This window comes from Rattus norvegicus, chromosome 9 (assembly GCF_021556685.1).
Source record: "Rattus norvegicus strain SHRSP/BbbUtx chromosome 9, alternate assembly SHRSP_T2T, whole genome shotgun sequence".
NCBI classification, from domain to species: Eukaryota; Metazoa; Chordata; class Mammalia; order Rodentia; family Muridae; genus Rattus; species Rattus norvegicus.
The window spans coordinates 76,802,178-76,822,643 of record NC_141542.1 but is presented as its reverse complement, the minus strand read 5'-3'; the positions used below and the strand labels follow the sequence as shown (position 1 = coordinate 76,822,643).

Sequence of the window (20,466 nt, the reverse complement as noted above, 5' to 3'; positions counted from 1 at the left end):
AAAATATATAAATCTTAAAGAAAAAAGGGATTCTAGAGAGGTTAAGGATTTAGCTTAAGTTATAAACTGCTTGCCTAGCACGTACAAGGCCCTACCCAGGTTTAGTCCTCAGTCCCAAGAAAAAGAACACCAGAAGCTGGGTACAGTGTCTGCACCTTTAATCATAGCATTCAGGGGAACAGTCTAGGACAACCAGAACTATGCAGAGAAACCCTTTCTCAAAAAAATAAAAATAAAAAAGGGGAGCAGAAGTTGACCTCGGGCATCCAATAGCATGTGCACATATATTCCCTCCACCCCATGAATGCACACAATACACAATACACACAATACACACACACACACACACACACACACACACATACACACACACACACACACTTTTAATATAATTATTACAGTCTGTGGTATCTTTGCTTTCTTTTCTTTTTTTTGTTTAAGAAAGGGTCTAACCTTTCATAGGCTGATCTACAACTTACTATGGAGCTGAGAATGACTGAGAGCTTCTGATCCTACTGCCTCTAACACCTAAATGCTGGCATTACATGCTTGCAGTAACACAGGGTGTCTATGAATCTGTTCATTAGGAAAGTACTCTACCAAATGAATAGCATAGTTTGCTTCTTTTACACTAAGGGATATTTTAAGAGTTTCAATGACAAAAATTAAACTACCACAATATTCATTATACAACTATAAAATTATAATAATAAGAATCAGACAGTTGTATGTGTCTTTACATATTAACTAATTTAATTCTCGAGACCATCACAGGTCATAGTCACTTTTTAATCTGCTCTAGACAGATGAAAAAGCTTAAATACAGACAATTTGAGAGATTTGAATAACATTACACAATTAACAAAAACCAACATACAAACCTAATAAATGTGAATCTACCACTATCACTTTAGCCTCTACACTACCCTGTTTCTCTGAAGTTTTAAAGTTCCAGAACTGCTGGACAAGGGAACAAGCTACATACACACTCAGTCAAGTGTCAGACAGAAAACAGCAAACTAAACTGAGAAGGAACCAAGATGTCATACCCATAATAAATCCTAAGTGTATCCAGGAGAAACTGCACACCATACTTCTTCCTGAAAACTCGCCTGCTGTCTTTAATGATCGTCGAAAGATACTGTATATGACCTAAAATAAAATGTTCACATAAAATAACATAACTAGAATAAAGTCACACTGATGGCTGTTCATTCCAAAGACAACTGTATAATATTTTATTCGATAGCTTGGTCTTACCAATCCGAAAAGGAAAATCTCCACGGTTCCAAATACGGAAGTCAAAGAGTAAGCACTGATACATTTGCTGAAGCAACAGTGTGTTTTTTTCTAACGATACCTGTTCAATTAGTAATTGAATTGCCATCAATACATTAACATCCATTAGAGTACCTGGCACCTAAAATTTAACAGAGAAGAGTTTCATAAAGGTCAGTTTAAATAATAGTATAAAGCTATAGCTTCAAATAACTCAGAACATCCATAAAATGTAGAATAAAATATGGTTCAAAATATAAACAACTTAAATCATTAGTGTTTCTGATTTAACACTGGATCATATTTTCCTCATGTCACATCCTTTTTTTAACACTCAAAGCACCTTATCACTCTAAATTTTTAGAGAAGCTCTAAGAAATTATTATCACTCCCATTTTACAGACTGTGAACCTAAAGAATGAAACAGCATCTCCTTTAAGCTCAGGCAGTCTAGTGGTACTGTCCTTAACTGTATGGTGGCTTTCCACCACACCTTTCCCTTCACAACACTGTGAGGAAGACAAGACTGTGTTCATTTCCCCCAACTGTTTTGCTGATAAGTAAATTAACCTCAAGAAAAATGACTTTTACTGGAGCCTTACACACCAACTTTGTAAGGTCTCTCAACAACATTATAAAGTGATCTTATAGAGGGAGCTTCAAAAGAATTCTACACTGGTAGTTCACCAGAAAGCAGGCTACAAATTTAGTATACTGGCATCCTAGGTTGATCATAAAATATCAGCTTAGGATAGGAAATCTGTTAAGTGTCAGTTTCTCAATATGACTCTGTATGTTTTCTCATCTGGCCAGTAGTCTTAAGTCTGGCCTTCATAAACTGGCTTCCTAAGACAGTCTGTAAGCTAAATTAACAACTGGCGGTGGAAAGGACCCTATGTTGTACACCATGTAAAAGTACACTACAGGAAAAAGAACTTAATTTGGTTGTACAGAAGACTGTCATTCTTGGCCACACGAAATAATCTCAGTAATTTTAAAGTGAAGTTCTTCAATGATTTCCTAATTTCTCTGACATTGAATGGTAATCTTCCAGTGGTAGGAGCTTCAGACCAGGATGTAAGAGTCATTCATTCTTTCTGTTCTTTTTTCGTTTTGTTTTAATGTTGTTGTTGTTTTCTATTTTTTGAGAAAAGTTTCTCTGTGTATCCTTGGCTTTTCTGGTACTTACTCTGTAGACAATGGTAGCCGTGAACTCAGAGATCACCCTGCCTCTGCCCAGCAAGTGCAGGGTTTAAAGTTGTGCACCACCACGCACAGCCTCAGTCTTTTTTTTTTTTCATCTTTCAAACTGCCTAGTAGTTATCTGAAATGGCTATACAGGGCTTAACTAATGTTTTCATTTCTTTTTAAAGACAGGGTCTATGTAGCTCTGACTGTCTTACAACTCTCTATGTAGACCAGGACAAGCTTAATCTTACAGAACCCAACCTGCCTCTTCCTCCCAAATGTGGTACTGAAAGTATGCACAGCTATGAGCAGCCTTCTGTGTCAGGAGCGTTCCTTCTAACGCTGTCACTAGGAGACACTCGACCAGGATGAGGTGGTACTCTGGATTTATTAGTCTCATGGAAAGCTTCTGTCTTTCCAAACATCTTATGATGGAGCCTTTCAGCAGCTACCAAAGTTTAAAACAAAACAAACAAAAAGTCGGTAGGAGAGAAGCCAAATCCTGGTATATGCACAGGGCTTCCAATCAAGTCAGTGGTGTGATTTGCTGTAATTATTCCTTATAGACTGGGGCTTATAGAAAGCCCCATGGTAGATTTGATTACCTTCTGAAGTAAAGCACCAAGAGTTGCAACCCCATGGGACTGAATAAGATTGTCCTGGTTGATGGGATGTCTCTGGATGAAGTGTTTCACAATCAAAATGAATGTTGCAATTAGGTTTTTCTCCAGCCTTGACTCTGTGAAAACAGGATCACGCTCATCACCTTTACACCACGTATTTTATACCGCTGCACAGAGAAGCACTTCCATGTGTTAGCTTGCTTCCAAGACACATTTGGACAATGAAATCAGAAAAAGCAGTAAGTAGTTTCTATATAATTGTATCCATATGTAAATATTTTCTTGGTGCCAAGATTTAACAATATGATGGAGTTTTTCCCTCTAAGAGTATAAACTAAAGATAGTCAAAAGTAAAATTACTATCTTCAGTGTTTTGACCAAAGTATTATAAAAATTTACTAAGTCAGTTCAGTAGGGGAGCTCTAACAGTTATAAATAATTACGTGATATGGCATTTTATTTTCTAATTCTCAACTGTGTAAATGACTAATCTAGGTGGGGCTGATGTAATTTTATTACCTGATGCCTTTGTAGAGGCCACTCCCATCCCTTCTTGCTCAATAGGTGTTATTAATTCAGGAACCGTGTTTTCACTCACTGCTTCACAAGCCTGTCCTTCACTAACATGGCTTATTTGTTCCAATAAAGGAAACAGTACATTTAATCCACCTATGCAATTGATGATGTCCTACAAACAGAAATTAACAATTTTTTAATATTACAAAGTAAGAGCAATAGTGTAATTCAGTATCTGCAGTGGATATGAATATGGAATTTGTTAATAACCCTTAAGTAATGTATGTGATAGCCTCACCTGAAGGTATCCTTACACAGACAGTCTCAAAGATAACTGTAACTTACATTCAAAAGAGACCATTTGGGTCATTTTTCTGTGCTTGTGTTTTTAGAAAGTTCAAACACACGCAACATATAACGTAACTCCAAAAGTGCCAAGAACAGGCAATTGTCACACAACTGTACAATTATGCATTAAAAACACAGGTGAGAAACCAGAAGTATGACTCACTCCTCTAATTTAGTTAACAAGAGATAGAATAGGTGAAGTAAGCTAAAATATAAAAAGTGCTCATGGAGGTTGGGGATTTAGCTCAGTGGTAGAGCGCTTGCCTAGGAAGCGCAAGGCCCTGGGTTCGGTCCCCAGCTCCAAAAAAAAAAGAACCAAAAAAAAAAAAAAAAAAAAGTGCTCATGGCTGACAAAAAAGAAATGTTATATAAAGTTACTCTTATCATTAATCACTAACACATTCAGACCTACTCTGATGTGTTATTGTACCCTGGTAATCCTAGTGCAAAAAAGGCTGAGGTAGAAACATTCCAAATTCAAGGCCAGCCTGGGAAGGAAAAAGAGAGAAATGAAGAGAGAAAGGGAAGAAAGAGGAGCAGAAAGGTAAGGCGAGGAGATGAAGAGATTAACAAATCTCTCATCTCATGGTTACCTGTCACAACTGCAGTTATAAAACACTAATTTAGCCAAACTTCCCAAAACAATGTTTTTAATGTTGTATCTGTACCTGACTTTTTTTTTTTTTTATTAACTTGAGTATTTCTTATATACATTTCAAGTGTTATTCCCTTTCCCGGTTTCCGGGCAAACATCCCCCTCCCCCCTTCCCTTCCTTATGGGTGTTCCCCTCCCCATCCTCCCCCCATTGCCGCCCTCCCCCCAACAATCTAGTTCACTGGGGGTTCAGTCTTAGCAGGACCCAGGGCTTCCCCTTCCACTGGTGCTCTTACTATGTACCTGACATTTTAAGGGCTATTCATACTACATACCTGCCACTTTGTTTTGTATATTTTAAATGATCCAAAATTCATTTTACCCATTACATAAAAAGATAAAAGTGTATGCTGGGAATAAACCATAACAATTACTGATTGTAAAGAGCTCTCTCCATGGTAGGAACTGAACTTTTTGGATGACAAATATTTTTCCCCTCAGTTGTCTTTTTCATTTTTGTGAGGGGGAGGCTTTAATTTTACTTAAACATAAAAACATAACTGTCTTTCTCTTAATAATTCTGTTCCTGTCTTGATTCCCACATTAGGCAAAATTACCTAATTTATATAGTTATAATAAAAAGTACTAAGGACTGATTTTCAGATCTGCACATAAGTAAATTTCTATATGTAACGCACAGAATTCATCTTATAAAGACAATATTACAAAGGAAGCAAAAGTTAAACTGTAACTTATACATGAATATAAACAAGAACATATTTTTTGAGCTGGCTTGATGGACAGCATAGTTTACAAAGGTAGTTAAGTTCCAGCCAGTCACTCTACTATACTTATTCATCCTTCAGAATATAAATCTGCATAACATTTTATCTATCTATCTATCTATCTATCTATCTATCTATCTATCTATCTAATATCTATCTATTAATCATATATCTATCTATATCTAACTATCTATCTATTTAAAGATTTTTTTTTATTTTGTAGACAGAGTCTCACTAAACAGCCTTGGATGGCCTGGAACTACCCAAAAAGACCAAGCTGAACACAAATCAAAGAGATCTGTCTCTCTCTGCCTCCCAAGTGCTGGGATTAAAGGCACCACAACCATGTCCCAACACTGCATAAAATTTTAACAGAGACCTATTATTACAATCAATTTGGTGATGCTTAGAAGATAAAATCTGGTTTAGTGGATACATTATGCACAAGATTGAGAACCTGAAGGTCTGAGATCAAATCCCAATTACCCACGGAGAACTCTGGGCAGGACTGCCTGATAACTCCAGCACTGGGAGACAGAGACAGGGAGATCCTGAAAGCTCATTGAGCAGCTAGCTTACTTGGCCTAAAAGGCAAGCTTCCTGCTCAATCAAAGCAACAGGTGACGCACAATAGATTTCTAACTGTGTGCACAAGAGCACGCGCACGCACACACACACACACACACACACACACACACACACACACACACACACACACACGCACACCCCGCGCTCTCCTCTCTGTCCTCCTCTCATACTGTAGAATGTCCTGTGTCCAGCTCCTAATATTGAAAAATTCTAGCTGTATGCTCTTCTTAAGTAAACTTAATTTAAATTATAGTACAATGCCCACTGTATATTATTAATTTACCTTAATGTCCCAATTCACTACTTTGTTTCCTGTTAATCTTCCATGCAAACAGTTACTAGACAAGTCAAGGCAAATTGAATTTTTGCAAGCCTAAGAACAAAAGAAAAATACAACAAGCACCTTATTGCAATTAGAACAAAACATAACTTTAATTACATTGAGAATATTCCACCATAATTTTTAAAGTGCAAAATAAAATCAATAATAACATGCCTGGCATTTGTTTTTTTAGTGTTCTATCTACCTACCTACCTATCTAGCTAGCTAGCTAGCTGTGTTGTATATGTGTTTCTGTGTGGGGGCATGTAAGCAGGTCTAAAGCTGGGAGGCCAGAGGCAGCCATCAGGCTTTAGACGTCATTAATCCTTCTTTACCTTCTTTTTTGGACAGGATCTCTCACCAAACCTAGAGCTCACCATTAGCTAGACTGACTGGCCGGCAATCTACGCAGCAGTCTCTGACCCTCCCACCACTGGGGTTACAGGCACACATCATAATGTCCAGTCTTTAGATAGCTGCTTGAGGATCCAAGTCCAGGTCCTCATGATTACATATCAAGTACTTTAAGTAGTATCTCTTTTAAAAAAATAAATCACTCAACTTTAGACATGTATCATTAGAACAGCATTTTGGAGAAACAAACTTTCAATAAATTGACTTACATATAAACTACATTTCTTGAGAAAAAACAGTAAGGCAATAACTGATATTTAAAAGTACATATTTTTAAAAATTCAGTCTCAAAAGATACAATCTATAAAAAGGTAAAAAACCATAATGTTAAAAACCACAAAAGAATATGTCACTGGGTATACTACTTGAACTTATGTTTTTATATTTATTTATTTTATGCGTATGAGTTCTGTAGCTGTCTTCAGCCACACCAGAAGAGGACGTCAGATCCCATTACAGATGGCTGTGAGCCACCATGTGGTTGCTGGGAATTGAACTCAGGACCTCTAGAAGAGCAGTCAGTGCTCTTAACCACTGAGCATCTCTCCAGCCCCCTCGGTATACTATTTGAATTAGATGCAATGATTTCCTAGAATCTGGAGACTGAATAGTAGTTGCCAAGAAAGAAGATTATTATGTTTAGGTAAACAAACATATTGTTTGGGAAAAATATATAGCTCTTGACTGGATCAAAACTAACTTTTGCTAAATAAGTATTTTTGGGGAAAACTCAATAGATGATAGATTCAATTATGTAAGAAACATTTTAAAAATATTCAGGGATAAAGTTTTATAGTTATATCAATCTACTTGTACAAATGACTTGAAAAAAGTCATCAAATACAACAAAATATTAACAATTGGCTAATTCAAGAAAGAAATGTATAGGATAATTACACTGCTTTTTTTCTTTTTAACTTCTAAGGTTTGAAAATTTTCAAAATATAAAGTTGGAAGAACATAAAATCAGTAAATATATTTTATCAGGTCAAATGTAACAAATAAACAGTATGAAATGTACCAGCTTGCTAAACTAGAAAAATGTATTTTAAGTTGCCTCATACAATATAAGTACTTTCTATGTCAATGAAACATTAAATATGATGAGGAGAAATAATGCTGTTTGTGGCACTTGACTGCTTTCTTCTTCCCACTGTACCTTATAGCTCTTTCCTTCCATCTTTGCTAGTTTGTTACTTTCATTAACTGAGTTTTAAAAAATGGCAGGTATACTGGAAAGTGTTTTTATCCTTTAGAAAGCATCTCCCCTACCCTCAACATCATATTTTTAAAAAGCAAAGTTTGAGTATTGCTGTTTCACTTCTCTTAAGATAACTAGAGAATTACAAGTTTAAAAGGTTTCATCACTAAAACCAACTCAGAACAAATTTCAGAAACTATTTCAATACATACTAAAATGACACACAACCTAACTCCGGTTGAGGAGGTAAGCCTTAATTTTTGCTGCTTCTCAACTTCCTTTTACAATCCCTAATTTTTTAAAACTCAAGACTCAAGCTCCAGCCCCCAACTCCCCCAATTACCCACTGAAATGACAAAAGGAATAATCCGAGCTCGTGGAAGTTACAATCCGGCACAACCCATGCATTCACTCTGACCTTTCCTGTGTAGTGGAGGAGGAGGTTACTTGGCAAACCGGCCATATCACAGTCCTGACACTTCCACGGGCTTAAGCAGTTTGGACCTGAAAATTAGTTACATACATACACACACATCACTAATACATGGTCTCTTTGATTCTATGTTACCAGAACAAACTTTAAAATCAAGATACTTCAAGTTACTCAAATAACAGAGTTAAAACACACTGTATACATGTACTTTAGTTTACGTCACCTCTAATTTTTCCAAAGCCTAGAGAGTTTGGGGAGTTAATTAATCTCTCATGTATGAAAATATTATAAAATACTAAATTTGTATTGATTTATCTAATAAAACAAATTCAAAAAATAAGAAAACAGAAAGGCATTAAAAATGTGATACTTAGCATGGTGGTACACAACACACATATGTTTTATATGTATTTATTTTTATTTTATGTGCATTGGTGTTTTGACTGCATGTATGTCATGTGAGGATGTCAAATCACATGGAACTGGAGTAGAGATTATGGACAGTCGTGAGCTACATGTGGTGCTGTGAACAGCCAGTGCTCTTAACTGCTGAGTCGCCTCCCCAGCCCAGTTGGTATACACCTTTAGTGCTAGGACTCAGAAGGCAGAAGCAGGCAGATCTCTGTAAGTTCAAGGCCACACAGGGTTATATAATTAGACCCTATCTTTGAAAAAAACTGTTTTTTCAATCAGGACAGACAGCAGAGAAGTGAAATAGCATGCGAGTAGGTGATAGTGCTCATTTTATTTACAACTAAAATGTAAACTCACATAAGGTTCCATCTGACACATAATGGAAGAGTATCTAAAATACTTAAATGAGTGAATGAGTGTGTGTATGGAGGATATGTGCATATACATACAGGTACATGTGCACGTGCACATGTAGAGAGGCCAAAGGAAGACACTGGGTATCTTCTTGTATCTCTCTCTTCCTTAGCCTCTGCCTATTCAGCATATCCCAGCTTTTGCCACAACTGGCCCCACCATATTATTATTAGACAGACCATTTACTCAATCTGAAGCTCATCATTTATGTAGGCTGGCTGGCCTAGGACCCACTTGTCTTGACACATTAACACTGGGGTTATGGGTGGAGGCAGCCACATCCAGCTTTTCCAGAGATGCTCACATCAAAACTCAGGTTCTTCTGCTTCCGCTGAGCCATCTCCACAGCACAGCTTGTACTCCATGTTATGGAGCTGTGCTAAAGCTGGCATACTTCTGTGCCATCAAGAGCACTGGGACTGTCCTCTTTTGAGTATATGACATGTGTATACAACCACTCTCTTATTCACACTTTTAATGTTTCTTCTCAGAATTTAATAATTAAAACGACTAAAACTCTAGATCCTCCCAGCACTTGGGAGGCAGAGGAAGGTGTATCTCTATGAGTCCCAGGCCGGCCTGGTGTAGAGAGCAAGTTCCAGGAAGCCAGGGCTACACAGAAAAACTCTGTCTCCAAAAATAAACAACAAATTATAAACAGTTTATAATCATAAACTCAAAACCAACAGAGGTAAAAAACGATAATTTATAATAATGATATAATTCTCATTTAAGAGTAAAACTGTAAGTAGAACTATAAGAATAAGCTATATACTAATATAGCCACAAACACTGCACTAAATGACATTTCTTTTTTTTAAAGATATATTTATTTTTATATATGAGTACACTGTAGCTGTCCTCAGACACACCAGAAGAGGGTATTGGATCCCATTACAGATGGTTGTGAGCCACCATGTGGTTGCTGGGATTTGAACTCAGGACCTCTGGAAGAACAGTCAGTGCGTTTAACCACTAAGCCATCTCTCTAGCCCCCAAATAACTTATTTTTAACCACACATTTACTTGGATTAGAAACCACACATTTAAATACTCAGTGAGTGTCAAAGAAATGATAAGGTTCTAATTTAAACTCTGAAAAATCCAGAGAGTCCTATTCATCTCGAAACTCCTATGCAATTTGAACAGGGTATTTTTATGAAAAACAGGCTCTCTGCAGAAGTAATATCTATGACTCTTAAAATTTTTAATTCAGAATATTCTGATAAAATATGCTAGAAGACAAAAATGCTAGTATTAAATAGTAATTAATATACTCAAAATTATAGTCAAAAGAAAAAACAAGAAAATTTATAATACTATCCAAGAATATCTAACTGTACTGCCTTCAGAAATTCTTTACGTATATTAATGTATAAATCATAAAATGACAAATTCTGGGGAAAGATTCATGATTTTAGAATCACTTATATAATTTCTTATGTAAGTAATATTATATGTGATTTCATCAACTCGTTATCATCTGTCTAAAGTACTTATAGTGTTGTGGAAGTGAATGACCTTAAAATTCACACTAAAAAATAATTTCCAATGTGACTGTATTACAATTAGAGACTTTAAACAAAAAATTAAAAATAAATTATGTCTTAAGAATGGGATCCTAATCAGACAGAGTCCCTCGTAAGAAAAGGATGAGACACTATAGAGATCTGGTCTTTTTCTTTATATGCATAGTAAGGGAAAAAGTCATATTGAGATTACAGTAAGAAAGGGGCTACCTAAAACAAAGAGATGCCTCACTAGAAAACAATATTCATATTACCTTAATCTTGAACTTTTACCCTCCAGAAAGGTTAAGAGGTCCTGAGTTCAATTCCCAGGAACCACATGGAGACACACAACCACCTGTAATGGGATGTGATGCCCTTTTCTGGTGTGTCTGAAGACAGCTACAGTGTATTCATACACATTGAATATAAAGCTTTTTTAAAAATTTAAAGATCATTCAAAATGGGTCTGGAGAGGTAGCTCCGTGGTTAAGAGTGCATAGTACTTGGGTTCAGTTCCCAGCGCCCAGATGAAGCAGCTCATGAACTTACAAAGGTGTACACATACATACATACCACATACACACACACACACATACACACCATACACATATACACACACATACACACCATACACACACACATACACCACACACACACATACACACCATACACATACACACACACATACACCACACACACATACACACACACACACACACACCACACACACACACACACAAACACACACACACACACATTTTAGGTATTCCTACAAAAAAGTATAGTATACAAACAGGCTTTTCTTTTCAGCTTCAATTAACACAAACACGGGTTTATAATATAGTTCAGTACTTAGATTACTTGATCAGTGATAGATCCAGAAAATGTGAATGAATGAATGAATGAATGAGTGAATGAACGAACAAACGAACAATTCTTTAAGTTGAATAACTCTTTAGAAAATATTCAGGTAAAGTGGGAAGAGAAGGGCAATGGTGAATACTGTGGCTGTGCATGCTCACCTGCTAAGTACAAAGCCTTGACCTGAGGAGGCTGCAGAGCTTCGTGGAATATACCCACAGATCCCAGCTGGCCCTCCAGAGATGTGGGACAACCCCATTCACTATCTTGGGTTCCAGCTGAAATTAATTTGGTAAACAATTTCGATTTTTCAACTGTTCCTCCCCAGGAGGCTGATGACAATATTCCACCAAATGATGTCCGGTGAGGGGTAATGGGAGTAGAAAATGGTGGATCTGGGATTTGAGATGGTGGAGGAGTAGTGGTTCTTTGCCCAGCTGAACCAATACAACAGGAAGTAAATGGCTAAAATTTAAACAAAAACGACAATTTTAAAATAATTCTCTTCACATTTAAAAGTAAACAGTGCAAATCTGTGCTAGGTGGCACACAGGTAGTAGTCCCAGGACTGAGGAGGGCCAGGGCAAAATGGTCATGAGCTGCATAGTGAGAACCCATCTTAAAATACACAAAACAGCAATGAAATGAAATCCTATGGAGCTGTACATCCCACTCCATAGTAAAATACTTGTCTAGGATTTGTGAAGATTGGGTTTGATATCCACCAATGTGAAAGTAAATAAATGAAAGTAAAAATAAGATGAAATAGTATATATAAAACTATGCAAATAAGCACATTAAAAATAAAAGTGAAGCTAATTTTCTAACTAGATCATGATATATGTAAGCAAGTCTATACCTAAGGTAAGACTGTCAAGGTTTTGGCAAGAGAATATACACATTACTTTAATGATTCAATAAACCTTTCTTCATTGAGTCTTTAATCAGTGAGGATTATTTTTAAAAAGTTAAATAGAGGTTTACTGCTATCTACAATAGAGATAATTACTTTCCCCCCACAAAAATTTATCATTAGAATTATGTAACAGAATAATGTTAATTAAAGGCTACTCATGAGAAGCAGCAAGGAACTATCAGGTAAATCTTATTGACAAACACCCACTTTGTCCTACTAGTTACAGAAAAGACTTTCCTAAATTGGCCAGTCTCAAAAAGCTGTCTTTACCTGTGTGGAGAAGAGACTTTATGACCAGTTCAAATTTAACAGATAAGAAAGTCTATTATAGTATTTTCTTAAGCATTTTATATACTTTGAAGAAGTTTAGTGGTCTTAATTTGTTTTGTTTTGTTTTGTTTTTTATGATACTTTGGTTTGGTCTATTCTTTTCGCTGGCTTTGCTGAACCTATTTCTCCAAACCTTTCATTATATGTTTCTTTCTTTAATTGTCTTTTTTCCCCACATAAAATCTGAAATTATCTAATGGCAGACTAAGAGAAACAAATACCAACTTTCTGTATCTTAACATAGAATACAGTTCAAATTTTTAGTCAAAAACCTGAACATAGTTCATAAATGTCTTCAGGATTTTTCTATCAATAGGCCTATAAAGATTAAGTTACATATATTCACCTCATTCATGGCAGGAAATCTGAGAGGGGCAGAAACCTTTTGTTGTCCATTGTCATAGATATAGACAAGACTCTGGCCAAAGGGTCTTTTTCCAGGCACGTGAACGATGGTTATGTTGTGCTGACAAAGAAAAGGATGTATTAAAATGACTAAAATCACACTGTGCTTTTGCAATGGCATATGCTAAAAGAGTATTACTTCATAATTTGTATAAATAAAATATTAAGGAGAGCTAAAACACTGATTCAGTGTTCCCAAAACAATTAACAACTTTAAGTACTACCAAAAAAAAAAACAAGCATTTACCAGAATACTTACAAATATTGTAGTCTCTTTTGCATTTTATAATGCTTTAAATATTCTTATAATTATCTTTTTCAATGAGGAGCATTTTATAATTTTTAGATAAGCAAAAGAAAGAACTAGTTTTAATAACCTCACCTTTCATTTTGAATTGAAATTCAAAAACTCTCTAGGAAATCTTCAAAAACACAATATAAGTTTCAGCAAAAAAATTATTATGGTTCTTTAATGAAAATGGTAAAATCACTAACATCTTTATAGATAGAACTTCACAACAAACAGAACTTGGAAATAAAAGTTGACGAAGCCCATAAAAACTCCTCATGAAGTTTTTTCTGCTCCCAGACCCGGTGAGAGAGAGACCCAACCGCCTGGTCAGGTGGGCACTCCTGAGGCTGCAGAGCGGAAGAGACCACCAACACTGCTCACCCCTGCCCACATCCCTGGCCCAAGAGGAAACTGTATAAGGCCTCTGGGCTCCCCTGGGGGAGGGCCCAGGAGCGGCAGGACCCCTGCCAGAGACACCGCCGGACCCTGAAGGAAACAGACCGGATAAACAGTTCTCTGCACCCAAATCCCGTGGGAGGGAGAGCTAAACCTTCAGAGAGGCAGACAAGACTGGGAAACCAGAAGAGACTGCTCCCTGCACACACATCTCGGACGCCAGAGGAAAAAGCCAAAGACCATCTGGAACCCTGGTGCACTGAAGCTCCCGGAAGGGGCGGCACAGGTCTTCCTGGTTGCTGCCGCTGCAGAGAGCCCCTGGGCAGCACCCCACGAGCGAACCTGAGCCTCGGGACCACAGGTAAGACCAAATTTTCTGCTGCAAGAAAGCTGCCTGGTGAACTCAAGACACAGGCCCACAGGAACAGCTGAAGACCTGTTGAGAGGAAAAACTACACGCCCGAAAGCAGAACACTCTGTCCCCATAACTGACTGAAAGAGAGGAAAACAGGTCTACAGCACTCCTGACACACAGGCTTATAGGACAGTCTAGCCATTGTCAGAAATAGCAGAACAAAGTAACACTAGAGATAATCTGATGGCGAGAGGCAAGCGCAGGAACCCAAGCAACAGAAACCAAGACTACATGCCATCATCAGAGCCCAATTCTCCCACCAAAACAAACATGGAATATCCAAACACACCAGAAAAGCAAGATCTAGTTTCAAAATCATATTTGATCATGATGCTGGAGGACTTCAAGAAAGACATGAACACACTTAGGGAAACACAGGAAAACATTAATAAACAAGTAGAAGCCTACAGAGAGGAATCGCAAAAATCCCTGAAAGAATTCCAGGAAAACACAATCAAACAGTTGAAGGAATTAAAAATGGAAATAGAAGCAATCAAGAAAGAACACATGGAAACAACCCTGGATATAGAAAACCAAAAGAAGAGACAAGGAGCTGTAGATACAAGCTTCACCAACAGAATACAAGAGATGGAAGAGAGAATCTCAGGAGCAGAAGATTCCATAGAAATCATTGACTCAACTGTCAAAGATAATGTAAAGCGGAAAAAGCTACTGGTCCAAAACATACAGGAAATCCAGGACTCAATGAGAAGATCAAACCTAAGGATAATAGGTATAGAAGAGAGTGAAGACTCCCAGCTCAAAGGACCAGTAAATATCTTCAACAAAATCATAGAAGAAAACTTCCCTAACCTAAAAAAAGAGATACCCATAGACATACAAGAAGCCTACAGAACTCCAAATAGATTGGACCAGAAAAGAAACACCTCCCGTCACATAATTGTCAAAACACCAAACGCACAAAATAAAGAAAGAATATTAAAAGCAGTAAGGGAAAAAGGTCAAGTAACATATAAAGGCAGACCTATCAGAATCACACCAGACTTCTCGCCAGAAACTATGAAGGCTAGAAGATCCTGGACTGATGTTATACAGACCCTAAGAGAACACAAATGCCAGCCCAGGTTACTGTATCCAGCAAAACTCTCAATTAACATAGATGGAGAAACCAAGATATTCCATGACAAAACCAAATTTACACAATATCTTTCTACAAATCCAGCACTACAAAGGATAATAAATGGTAAAGCCCAACATAAGGAGGCAAGGTATACCCTAGAAGAAGCAAGAAACTAATCGTCTTGGCAACAAAACAAAGAGAATGAAAGCACACAAACATAACCTCACATCCAAATATGAATATAACGGGAAGCAATAATCACTATTCCTTAATATCTCTCAATATCAATGGCCTCAACTCCCCAATAAAAAGACATAGATTAACAAACTGGATACGCAACGAGGACCCTGCATTCTGCTGCCTACAGGAAACACACCTCAGAGACAAAGACAGACACTACCTCAGAGTGAAAGGCTGGAAAACAACTTTCCAAGCAAATGGTCAGAAGAAGCAAGCTGGAGTAGCCATTCTAATATCAAATAAAATCAATTTTCAATTAAAAGTCATCAAAAAAGATAAGGAAGGACACTTCATATTCATCAAAGGAAAAATCAACCAAGATGAACTCTCAATCCTAAATATCTATGCCCCAAATACAAGGGCACCTACATACGTAAAAGAAACCTTACTAAAGCTCAAAACACACATTGCACCTCACACAATAATAGTGGGAGATTTCAACACCCCACTCTCATCAATGGACAGATCATGGAAACAGAAATTACACAGAGACATAGACAGACTAAGAGAAGTCATGAGCCAAATGGACTTAACGGATATTTATAGAACATTCTATCCTAAAGCAAAAGGATATACCTTCTTCTCAGCTCCTCATGGTACTTTCTCCAAAATTGACCATATAATTGGTCAAAAAACGGGCCTCAACAGGTACAGAAAGATAGAAATAATCCCATGCGTGCTATCGGACCACCACGGCCTAAAACTGGTCTTCAATAACAATAAGGGAAGAATGCCCACATATACGTGGAAATTGAACAATGCTCTACTCAATGATAACCTGGTCAAGGAAGAAATAAAGAAAGAAATTAAAAACTTTTTAGAATTTAATGAAAATGAAGATACAACATACTCAAACTTATGGGACACAATGAAAGCTGTGCTAAGAGGAAAACTCATAGCGCTGAGTGCCTGCAGAAAGAAACAGGAAAGAGCATATGTCAGCAGCTTGACAGCACACCTAAAAGCTCTAGAACAAAAAGAAGCAAATACACCCAGGAGGAGTAGAAGGCAGGAAATAATCAAACTCAGAGCTGAAATCAACCAAGTAGAAACAAAAAGGACCATAGAAAGAATCAACAGAACCAAAAGTTGGTTCTTTGAGAAAATCAACAAGATAGATAAACCCTTAGCCAGACTAACGAGAGGACACAGAGAGTGCGTCCAAATTAACAAAATCAGAAATGAAAAGGGAGACATAACTACAGATTCGGAGGAAATTCAAAAAATCATCAGATCTTACTATAAAAACCTATATTCAACAAAATTTGAAAATCTTCAGGAAATGGACAATTTCCTAGACAGATACCAGGTATCGAAGTTAAATCAGGAACAGATAAACCAGTTAAACAACCCCATAACTCCTAAGGAAATAGAAGCAGTCATTAAAGGTCTCCCAACCAAAAAGAGCCCAGGTCCAGACGGGTTTAGTGCAGAATTCTATCAAACCTTCATAGAAGACCTCATACCAATATTATCCAAACTATTCCACAAAATTGAAACAGATGGAGCCCTACCGAATTCCTTCTACGAAGCCACAATTACTCTTATACCTAAACCACACAAAGACACAACAAAGAAAGAGAACTTCAGACCAATTTCCCTTATGAATATCGACGCAAAAATACTCAATAAAATTCTGGCAAACCGAATTCAAGAGCACATCAAAACAATCATCCACCATGATCAAGTAGGCTTCATCCCAGGCATGCAGGGATGGTTTAATATACGGAAAACCATCAACGTGATCCATCATATAAACAAACTGAAAGAACAGAACCACATGATCATTTCATTAGATGCTGAGAAAGCATTTGACAAAATTCAACACCCCTTCATGATAAAAGTCCTGGAAAGAATAGGAATTCAAGGCCCATACCTAAACATAGTAAAAGCCATATACAGCAAACCAGTTGCTAACATTAAACTAAATGGAGAGAAACTTGAAGCAATCCCACTAAAATCAGGGACTAGACAAGGCTGCCCACTCTCTCCCTACTTATTCAATATAGTTCTTGAAGTTCTAGCCAGAGCAATCAGACAACAAAAGGAGATCAAAGGGATACAGATCGGAAAAGAAGAGGTCAAAATACCACTATTTGCAGATGACATGATAGTATATTTAAGTGATCCCAAAAGTTCCACCAGAGAACTACTAAAGCTGATAAACAACTTCAGCAAAGTGGCTGGGTATAAAATTAACTCAAATAAATCAGTTGCCTTCCTCTATACAAAAGAGAAACAAGCCGAGAAAGAAATTAGGGAAACGACACCCTTCATAATAGACCCAAATAATATAAAGTACCTCGGTGTGACTTTAACCAAGCAAGTAAAAGATCTGTACAATAAGAACTTCAAGACACTGAGGAAAGAAATTGAAGAAGACCTCAGAAGATGGAAAGATCTCCCATGCTCATGGATTGGCAGGATTAATATAGTAAAAATGGCCATTTTACCAAAAGCAATCTACAGATTCAATGCAATCCCCATCAAAATACCAATCCAATTCTTCAAAGAGTTAGACAGAACAATTTGCAAATTCATCTGGAATAACAAAAAACCCAGGATAGCTAAAGCTATCCTCAACAATAAAAGGACGTCAGGGGGAATCACTATCCCTGAACTCAAGCAGTATTACAGAGCAATAGTGATAAAAACTGCATGGTATTGGTACAGAGACAGACAGATAGACCAATGGAATAGAATTGAAGACCCAGAAATGAACCCACACACCTATGGGCACCTGATTTTTGACAAAGGAGCCAAAACCATCCAATGGAAAAAAGATAGCATTTTCAGCAAATGGTGCTGGTTCAACTGGAGGGCAACATGTAGAAGAATGCAGATCGATCCATGCTTATCACCCTGTACAAAGCTTAAGTCCAAGTGGATCAAGGACCTCCACATCAAACCAGACACACTCAAACTAATAGAAGAAAAACTAGGGAAGCATCTGGAACACATGGGCACTGGAAAAAATTTCCTGAACAAAACACCAATGGCTTATGCTCTAAGATCAAGAATCGACAAATGGGATCTCATAAAACTGCAAAGCTTCTGTAAGGCAAAGGACACTGTGGTTAGGACAAAACGGCAACCAACAGATTGGGAAAAGATCTTTACCAATCCTACAACAGATAGAGGCCTTATATCCAAAATATACAAAGAACTCAAGAAGTTAGACCGCAGGGAAACAAACAACCCTATTAAAAAATGGGGTTCAGAGCTAAACAAAGAATTCACAGCTGAGGAATGCCGAATGGCTGAGAAACACCTAAAGAAATGTTCAACATCTTTAGTCATAAGGGAAATGCAAATCAAAACAACCCTGAGATTTCACCTCACACCAGTGCGATTGGCTAAGATCAAAAACTCAGGTGACAGCAGATGCTGGCGAGGATGTGGAGAAAGAGGAACACTCCTCCATTGTTGGTGGGATTGTAGACTGGTAAAACCATTCTGGAAATCAGTCTGGAGGTTCCTCAGAAAATTGGACATTGAACTGCCTGAGGATCCAGCTATACCTCTCTTGGGCATATACCCAAAAGTTGCCTCAACATATAAAAGAGACACGTGCTCCACTATGTTCATTGCAGCCTTATTTATAATAGCCAGAAAATGGAAAGAACCCAGATGCCCTTCAACAGAGGAATGGATACAGAAAATGTGGTACATCTACACAATGGAATATTACTCAGCTATCAAAAACAACGAGTTTATGAAATTCGTAGGCAAATGGTTGGAACTGGAAAATATCATCCTGAGTGAGCTAACCCAATCACAGAAAGACATACATGGTATGCACTCATTGATAAGTGGCTATTAGCCCAAATGCTTGAATTACCCTAGATCCCTAGAACAAACGAAACTCAAGACGGATGATCAAAATGTGAATGCTTCACTCCTTCTTTAAATGAGGAAAAAGAATACCCTTGGCAGGGAAGGGAGAGGCAAAGATTAAAACAGAGACTGAAGGAACACCCATTCAGAGCCTGCCCCACATGTGGCCCATACATATACAGCCACCCAATTAGACAAGATGGATGAAGCAAAGAAGTGCAGACCGGCAGGAGCCGGATGTAGATCGCTCCTGAGAGACACAGCCAGAATACAGCAAATACAGAGGCGAATACCAGCAGCAAACCACTGAACTGAGAATAGGTCCCCTATTGAAGGAATCAGAGAAAGTAGTGGAAAAGCTTGAAGGGGCTCGAGACCCCAAAAGTACAACAATGCCAAGCAACCAGAGCTTCCAGGGACTAAGCCCCTACCCAAAGACTATACATGGACTGACCCTGGACTCTGACCTCATAGGTAGCAATGCATATCCTAGTAAGAGCGCCAGTGGAAGGGGAAGCCCTGGGTCCTGCTAAGACTGAACCCCCAGTGAACTAGACTGGTGGGGGGAGGGCGGCAATGGGGGGAGGGTTGGGAGGGGAACACCCATAAGGAAGGGGAGGGGGGAGGGGGATGTTTGCCCGGAAACCGGGAAAGGGAATAACACTCGAAATGTATATAAGAAATACTCAAGTTAATAAAAAAAAAAAAAAAGTGGAAAAAAAAAAAAAACTCCTCATGAAAATACTCCTCATGAAAATAACTATGTATCTTAAAGGGAAGACAGAACCAAGAGTTTGACATGGCATCCTCAAAGTCTTACCCAGAGAGAATCACAGAAACTGTGGTCAGGAAGCATGACTGTTGCGTACTCTCTTTTGGTGCACACTGCCACAACCAACATACCTGAGTGGGTAATAAAGGCTTCAAAACCCATTCCACTTCCTGTAAAAAAGCTAACAAAAGTATGTCATCAGAACCTCTGAGATCAAGTTGACTGTTCTCTTTATCATTGAAGGCCACCATCATTACCTACAAAGCCATCACAAATATCTTTATTAACAAT

The 20,466-nt window shown here is 37.8% G+C and overlaps 1 protein-coding gene across 7 annotated transcripts in view; it reads right to left on the bottom strand.

Annotated features, from left to right (window-relative positions):
* Window positions 1-20,466, bottom strand: part of Nbeal1 (neurobeachin-like 1) — a 164,708-nt gene that overhangs the window by 84,860 nt on the left and 59,382 nt on the right. For all 7 annotated transcript variants that reach the window (XR_015629593.1, XM_087569002.1, XM_087569005.1 and 4 more), the window contains 9 exons: window positions 20,224-20,356; window positions 13,084-13,203; window positions 11,653-11,956; window positions 8,277-8,362; window positions 6,205-6,294; window positions 3,609-3,777; window positions 3,072-3,205; window positions 1,261-1,420; window positions 1,050-1,152 (listed from right to left, as the gene is read on the bottom strand). Coding sequence is in view for 6 of the 7 variants with exons in the window: in XM_087569002.1 (XP_087425128.1) it covers window positions 1,050-1,152; window positions 1,261-1,420; window positions 3,072-3,205; window positions 3,609-3,777; window positions 6,205-6,294; window positions 8,277-8,362; window positions 11,653-11,956; window positions 13,084-13,203; window positions 20,224-20,356 (1,299 nt within the window). In the remaining variant the exon portion in view is untranslated. The remainder of the gene's footprint in view (window positions 1-1,049; window positions 1,153-1,260; window positions 1,421-3,071; window positions 3,206-3,608; window positions 3,778-6,204; window positions 6,295-8,276; window positions 8,363-11,652; window positions 11,957-13,083; window positions 13,204-20,223; window positions 20,357-20,466) is intronic.